The 8,345-nt window shown below is 34.0% G+C and overlaps 1 protein-coding gene across 1 annotated transcript in view; it reads right to left on the bottom strand.

Moving 5' to 3' along the window:
* The window catches only part of Rundc3b (RUN domain containing 3B), a gene marked incomplete at its 5' end in the record, with an annotated part of 188,377 nt that overhangs the window by 138,567 nt on the left and 41,465 nt on the right, over window positions 1-8,345 (bottom strand). Inside the window, 2 exons of the mRNA XM_004647763.2 lie at window positions 778-858; window positions 3,655-3,744. Coding sequence (XP_004647820.1) covers window positions 778-858; window positions 3,655-3,744 — 171 coding nt within the window. The remainder of the gene's footprint in view (window positions 1-777; window positions 859-3,654; window positions 3,745-8,345) is intronic.

Here is an 8,345-nt window from a genome sequence, read left to right as displayed (position 1 = left end):
CTGTTCCTTATTATGCCTAAGATGTTTGAAATGCAGTGAGATAGTGAGGCTAAGATTGATAGCCCAAATCGTTTGATAATAACAATAAGGTTTTCTTCTGGATGGTTAACAACCTAAGTTTGCAGACCAAAATTAAAACATATATTTTTGAGTCATCAAATTATTATCTAAAACAACTGAAAAACAGTACTAGAAAGAAAAGGAAAATCGATGTGTATGATGTTCATTATTATTTAAAATGGAGATAAAGTGGAAAATAATTAAGAGGTCAATTATAGTTTTGCATCCAGTGGATTATTTCAGAGCAATTATAGTTACTGTTTTATAATAACTGTAGCAATATAAATGCTTTTGTATATAAAAATCATACATTGAGATTGTAATTATACAATATGTGTATAGTCATATAAAAACTAAAATGCAATTGAAATTTATACTCTACAATCATTTCTAAAACTAAAACAAATACTTTATGAAATGTCGCTTAACCTAGATGATCTCTGTACAACAACACTTTATGAAACGTCACTTAACCTAGATGAGCACTGTACAACAACAGATATTAAATTATGAGTTGTTTTTACAACATGTTTTAAAGTATCAAATACCAGGGGCTGGTGAGATAGCTCAGTGGTCTAAAGCACATGCTTAGGCAAGCTTAGGCAAGCACAGAGAACATAGTTCAGCCCCGGCACCACATGTTGCACCAGCCCCAACCCAGCATGGGCTGAGCCAGCCACAAGAAAAAAAAAAAAAAAAGTAAAAAGTATCAAATACCTTTGTGTAAACTTCAAATATGGAGTATAGTCTATTACAGCAGGGAAGCTGCCATCCAAACCTTCTCCCTTTAGGCAGAAGCTACGAAAGTAGACAATAAACATTCCATATTAATACAGAAACATTATATCAACTCTAACTCTTATCAACAAGTTTTTGCTGACCATTGTTCATAACATCTCAGGTGAAATTTCTTTTGTTTGCAATTTGTTACTTGTTCCCCTAAAATCCTTAAAAATATATTATCTTCAATACCAATGACAAAGAATTATACAAATACATTGTAAAATAATATTTTATCAGAAGCAAAAGTAGAATGTGGAGGCCGGGGAGATGGCTCCGTGGAATAAGCACTTCCCTGGCAAGTGCAAGGGCCTGAGTTCAATCACTGGTTCTGCCACAAAAAAAAAAAAAAAAAAAAAAAAAAAAGAAAGAAAGAAAAGGGAGATGGCTCAGTGGAAGAAGCGCTTCCATGGCAAGTGCAACGGCCTGAATTCAATCCCTGGTTCTACCAAAAAATAAAAGTAAAATATGTTGAGAAATCTGTTCAAACCTTATCTGATAGTTTTTTAGGATCTCCCAGACTTTCAGGATGTTATTAGAGAACTTTCAAATAATTATTTGTTTTTTATATTTAAAAGCAAGTTCTCAGGTGGTACTGTGCATCCCTTAAAAGATATTATGAATTAGAAAATAAGAGTTGCAAAAACTTAGATCTTAGGCCTGAAAAAGATGCTGAAAATCTCTCATCTCTAGTCAGCGCTTCAAATTATGGGAACAAGGCAAAAATCAAGTGACTTTCTCAAAGTCATGTAGTTAGCCTTGTAGAGCCAATAAAGGAAATACAGTTCTCAGTTAATTTTAAATGATGGAATACAGTTTGATGATATGTATTGTTAAAAGAATAAAGAACATCTTCTAACAAGTTGTCCTTATTTTAAAAAAGGACATCTTATAGGTATACAAGTAAGGTGTAGATTGGTCTTTTGAGGGGGAAAAAAAAAGTAGAAACTACCACCTTCTACCTGTTTCAGGTGTCTGCTTGATGAAATACTTGCTCCACTGTATGAAAATCGATACATTCCCAGATATGAATAAGGATGCAATTAAAGTGATATCATTTTATATGGGCTTTCTTCAATTTACAAAAACATTATTAATATATCTTAAAGATATCTGGTTTCACATGCTTACACAGTGTCAATGGTTTACAATAAACCAATAGTTAACATATTTATCCCACGTGTTTTGTTTTGTTAACCAAAACCAACAAATAAAAACAAGTTTGAAAGACAAAGCCAAGGACATGTCACGTAAAAAGCAACCTTAGAGAAATCAAAAAATCTTTCTACCTATCAAGTTCATCCTGAAAATCAAATGAATTAACTTAGTAATAGTTTATTAAATTAGAACGAAAGTTATAAAATAACATTTTGAAAGCTGCTTTACAAGATAAGACAACTTTAGTGAAAATGAAGATTTTAAATTCAAGATCTAGTCATTTAAGTCTTATTTTGTTAATTTTGTATTTTTGACCTTACAAATTCTCTATTTCAATAAAAATATAATCTTTCACTTGTTCTTTCATTTTTCTTACAGACAAACTTTTAATTTTTACCTGATTTTTGTAGTACCTTTTCACTAAGATACCTCACCAAACCTTTTTATTTTTTATTTATTTATTTTTCAGGTATTTTTATCTTTTTTTTTTTTTTTGGTGTGTGTGTGTAGGGTCTTATTACACAGCCCAGACTCGTAGTGATCCTCCTGATTTCTGCCTCCCTAGTTCTGGGATTACAGGTGCGTGCCACTACGCCTGGACTCATTGCCTGCTCAGCAGACCTGGGGGTGGGACTGGCGTGACATGCAGAGCCAGGAATTGAACCCTGGCCCCTGCTCATACCTAAGCAAGCGCTTAACCACTGAGCTATACTGCGAGGCCTTATTTTTTATTTTGAGACAGGGTCTTGCTCAGTCTCTAAATTGCCCAGAATAGGCTCAAAATTATGATCCTCCTGCTTCAGCTTCCCACAGTGGTGGGATTACACGCATGTAGCACCAAACCTGGTTTAAACTTTTTACCTATAACATAACATAAAGTGTAGTATCAACTAAAGAAATGCAAAATATCTTCTATAAATATAGAAAGAACTTACAATGGTTATTTTTAGTACTTGTTATCTTAGTCTGAAGCCAACTGATTTTGTTGATAAGAAAAACAAATATTTTATTTTATTTATTTTGTACCAGTGATTGACCTCAGTACTTTGTGTTTGCCAGGCAGGTCCTTATACTGCTGAGATATCCCTCTGGCCTTATTTTTTAAAAATATATATTTTAGACAAATAATACAGTATAATACTTAACGTAGCCTGCCAGAATGTTCCTTATCCTAACACAAATGAAAGTGAGAAATTTTTTTCTCCAAATCTACTTTTAGTTCATTTCTTTTCAACTTAAAGCTGTAGCTGAAAGACTCAAAACCTTCCTTCTCTGCTGGCAATGTAGTGTCTGGAGTCAATATGGGGGCCAGGGGGATTGGCTCAGTGGAATAAGTGCTTCCCTGGCCAAGTGCAAGCGCCTGAGTTCAATCCCCAGTTCCAAAAAAAACCCAAAATGAAACAAAACTGGAGTCAATATGAGACAGATGTAGTTTAAGCTTTCACTTTACACAAGCTAAAGAGCAAGTTTGTTAGTTCCTTAAGTTTGAGGCCATCGCTTTCTATGAGAAAACTCATTTAGAAAACAAATTGATTTGGAAGGAACAACATGAGTCAAATATTGACATCCAACTCTTTGAACACTGAAAGAGAAAAATTATGAGCAGAAACTAGTAAGATGTAGAATTATGTAAAAACTTATTTAGTTAATATATACCTGAAATCAATAGCATTGAGCCCAAGCAGCATGCCAGCTAGCATATTTGCTTCCTCACCCAAGACAATTGCTCCATCATCGTAAAATCTCCTGAGAATGAAAAAATTTAAAACAGAATAGTTTTATCCTAAGAAATTATTTGCAGCCCAAAATAACACAGAAAGAATAAATTTCATTTTTATAAAAAACTGATCACTGAAGTGTTCAAGATATTAGACCAAAAAAAGGCAAACCTGACACTAAAATAAAAAAGCATTCTGAGTATTTATGCCTCATTTATTTATTTATTATAATTTTATTGAGAAACAAATAGAATGAAACAGTTTCAAAACCGATTAGTATGACAGTTTCAATACTTAGTACATTGCATATTGTTGTCTTACTGGTTTTTCATTGTACAAGATGCAGACATGATATCATGTCCACAAATACTATTAGAACAAATCTTTCTACTCACTGAATTAAGAGAATGTAGCTGTATATCTATGATAACTATTTTGAATATACAGATACAAAATGGTTTTTCATTTCTATCCCTTTTTTTGTTTAGTTTTGTCAGAGAAGGGTATTCCATTGTTATTTAAATATTATAGGTACATGAATTCAGCAAAATATTCCAATATAGTCCAGTAGTCCCAATGCCAGAAACTGTTGACTTGAGTCTTTAACAGCTCAGCATATTAATATGGCTTTACTTTATATACCATGTTTTTATACTTTTCTGCTGGATGGTTAAGACCAAGATAAAGCAAGACCTATATAACAAGAAATGTAGCTTTTGATTCTGATAAGATCAGTCAAATCCCCTCAGAATTTTTCCTGAAACCCTGTACCTCAGTTTGTAGATCCTTTGTCAGTGTCAGCCATGTGGATGAGTCACAACCGTTGCTTGACCAATTTGCTGTCTGTGAAAGCCTGAGAGAATGTTTTCTCTCCATGTAACTCTCCTTAGTCACACTCTACATCATTGATCACTTTCCTCTGTGGCCCCATAATCTCCTTGATCAGAAAATTGGGGACACAATTGAGTTACATGATGTTACAGTACAAGTTCTCCTACATCCTGAGTCTTCACTGACCTTGAAAAGCTAGGGTCAAAATGTTGACTGTCCTTGCAGCCCTTCTTTCTCCCTAATTTTTGGTCTGCAAACTTAGGTTGTTAACCTTCCAGAAGAGAAGCTTATTGTTATTACCCGACAACATAGGCAGTTGAGCTTAATCTCACTATCTGTCTGAATATCAAACATCTTAGGCATAACATGGAACAGGTATTTTCCATCAAGTAATAATATGTTAACCTTTAAGTCCCTACAGAATATGAAGAAAATAATTAAAAACATCAAAGAATATTTTAAAAAATAGGAATAAATGATTACATGTTTTTACACAGAAGTTTAGAAATCTAACCATATACAGCATTGTAGCAGGACAGTCCTGTGACATTATTTTCCTTCTCTCTTGTTTTCATTTATTACCCTTTAAAAAAAAACATTTACTTGAGAGACAGTATGGCAGTAATTGGTATGTCATGACAAAATGTACATAATTAGAAGACCAGAATGACAGGGATTCCAAGCATGATCCTACCATTACACATTGCTACCTTCAGTGCAGTTGCTTAGTTCACAAGTATCACCATATAGAGTTAGTCAGGGTGAGAATCCTACCAATTAACTGATAATTTTGAAAACCTGCTGAAGAGTCTCAGGATCATTGCCTTACCCATCTTGTACATATCAATGTATGGTTTTGCTCCTGTCATGTTTCTTAGCTTTATTCCTTGCCCTCTCTTCATGGTCTAATCCTCTTGTTCTTGCTATCCTTTTAATTGTGTTATACCTTTCTATTTTTATTTCTTCTTTTGAGTTCTTATACTAGGGAGACTATGATATTTATACATGTGGTTCTGCTTTATTTCACTTATATCTTCAAGTGGCATCTACTTAAATATGAAGGCTTTGAGTTTATCATTCTTTATAGCTGAGTAATACTCCATTGTATAAAAATACCACGTTTTTCACTCATTTCTCAGGTGACAGGCATCTTGGTTGTTTCCAAGATTTAGCTATCACAAATTATGCTGCTATAAACATAGGTACACATACATCACTATGATATGATGTTTTCAATTCCTCCTGGAAAATTCCCAGTAAGGGAGATAGCTGGTTTGGATGGGATTTCCAGTCCTAGTTTTTTAAGGAAATTGCACACTGATTTCCATAATGGTTGCATCAGTCTACATTCCCACCAGCAGTGGAGAAGGGTTCCTTTTTCCCATGGCCTCTCCAACATATGTTGTTGGTTGATTTTGTTATGATAGCCATTCTTTCTGGGAAGAGATGGTATCAGTATTGTTTAATTTGCATTTTACTGATGGCTACTGATGTAGAGAAATTTTTCACATATTTATTCATTTCTTTAATTTCATCCTCTGAGAAGTGTGTGTTCATTGGATTCCCATTTCTGGATTGGGTCTTTATTTTGGGGTCCTAATGTTTTTTAGTTCTTTATAAACTCTAGAGAGCAGACCTTTGTCTGAATGCTTATTTTTCAAGATTTTTTCTAAATATGTGGGTTGTATTTCACTTTGTTGGGAATTTTTTGATGTGCAAAAGTTCACAATAAGAGGCAGTCCCAGTTGTTAATTTTTCAAGTATTACCCATGCAATTTGATTTTTGTTCATGAACTCTTTGCCTACCCCTATGTCTTCAAGAGTTCCTCCTACTTTGTCTTCCAAGAGATTTAGTGTTTCTGCTTTAATATTTAGATCTTCAATCCATTTTGATTTTACCTTAGTACATGGTGATAGACCTGGGTCAACTTTTAGTTTTTGGCATACAAACAGCCAGGTTTTCCAGCACCATTTGTTAAAGAGGCCATCTTTCTTTCAGTGAGCATGCTTGACCCTTTGTTGAAGGTGGCTGAGTGTGTTTGTGGAGGTTTGTGTGTCTTCTAATCTATTCCATTGATCCTCGTTTCTGTTTTGTTGCCAGTACCATGTTGATTTTATCACAGTAGCCTCGTAGTATAAATTCAAGTCAGGAAATGTAATGCTTCCTGCCTTGTCTTTGTTGCCCAGGATTCCCTTTGCCATTCTAGGTCTTTTCTGGTTCCAAATAAATTTCAGGAATGATTTCTCTAGGTCTGTGAGGTATGTTGGTGGTAGTTTGGTAGGGACTAAATTAAATCTGTAAAGCAATTTTGGGAGTATGGCCATCTTCACAATGTTGGTTCTTCCTATGCAGGAGCATGGAATAACTTTCCATTTTCTGAAATCCTCTAAGATCTTTTTTCAGAGTACTGTAATTTTCCATTAAAAGATCTTTGACTTCTTTAGTTAGAGTAATTCCAAGGTATTTTATTTTCCATGGTGCTATTGTAACAGGTATTGTTTCTCTAATTTCCCTCTCAGTGTGTTTGTTATCTGTGTAGAGGAATGCTACTGACTTTTGGGTATTGACTTTGTATCCTGCTATACTACTGAATTTCTGTATCAATTCTAGTAGCTTTTTGGGGGAGTTTTTTGGGTCTTCCAAGTAAAGTATCATGTCATTTACAAATAAGGATAATTTAGCTGCTTCATAACCTATTCTTATTTTTATTTCTTTCTCTTTTCTAATGGCTGTAGCTAATGATTCCAGAACTATACTGAATAGCAGTGGTGATAGAGGATATCCTTTTGTTGTACCAGATCTGACAGGAGAAAATTTCAGTTTTACCCATTTAGAATTATATTAGCTGATGGATTGTCATAGATGGCTTTTATCAGACTGAAGTAAAGGCCATCTATTCCAATTTTCTGTAGGACTTTGAACATGAGTGTTGGATTTTGTCAAAAGTCTTTTCTGTATCAATTGAGATGATCATGTGATTTTCAGTTTTGCTCTATTGATGTAGTGTATTACATTTGTAGATTTGCGAATATTTAACCAACCTTGCATCCTGCGGATGAATCCTACCTGGTCATGGTGTGTAATCTTCATGATGATTTCCTGTATTTTATTTGCTAGGATTTTTACATCTATGTTCATGAGAGAGATTGGCCTGTAGTTCTATTTTCTAGTTGCGTCTTTCCATAGTTTTGGTATCACTATAATACTTGCCTCCAGGAATGATTCTGGGAAAATTGCTTGCTTTCCAATGTCATTGAAGAGTTTGAAGAGTACAGGGATTATATCTTCCGTAAATTTCTTGTAAAATTCAGCTGTGAATCCATTAGGACCTGGATTTTTCTTTGTCAGTAGGTTTTTGATTACATTTCGCATTTCTTTGGTTAACGGGTCATTCAGAGTTGTTACAGTTTGACTCAGTTTTGGTAATTTGTACCTTTCCAGGAATCTGTCCATTTCATTTGTGTCTTTTGTTGTGGAGAGTAAAGATTCTCATAGTAGCTACTGATAATCTTCTGAATTTCCACTGGTTCTGTGGTAATTACACCATTTTTATTCCTTATTGCTGGTATTTAAATTTTTTCTTTCATCTTTTTGATGAGGTTAGCTAGGAGCTTATCAATTTTATTTAATCTTCCATAGAACCAGCTTTATGATTCGTTAATTCTTTGAACTATTTTCTTCATCTCAATTGAACTAATTTCTGCTGTAATTTTTATGATTTCTTCCTGTATTTAGCTTATGTTTGGTTTTCTCTTCCTTTTTTAGATGTTGGAGGTGCAACATTAGGGTGTTTATTT

Source organism: Octodon degus, unplaced genomic scaffold (genome assembly GCF_000260255.1).
Source record: "Octodon degus isolate 3935 unplaced genomic scaffold, OctDeg1.0 scaffold00323, whole genome shotgun sequence".
In the NCBI taxonomy this organism is placed as follows: domain Eukaryota; kingdom Metazoa; phylum Chordata; class Mammalia; order Rodentia; family Octodontidae; genus Octodon; species Octodon degus.
The sequence above is the reverse complement of the archived record's forward strand: the minus strand, read 5'-3'. Positions and strand labels throughout refer to the sequence as shown.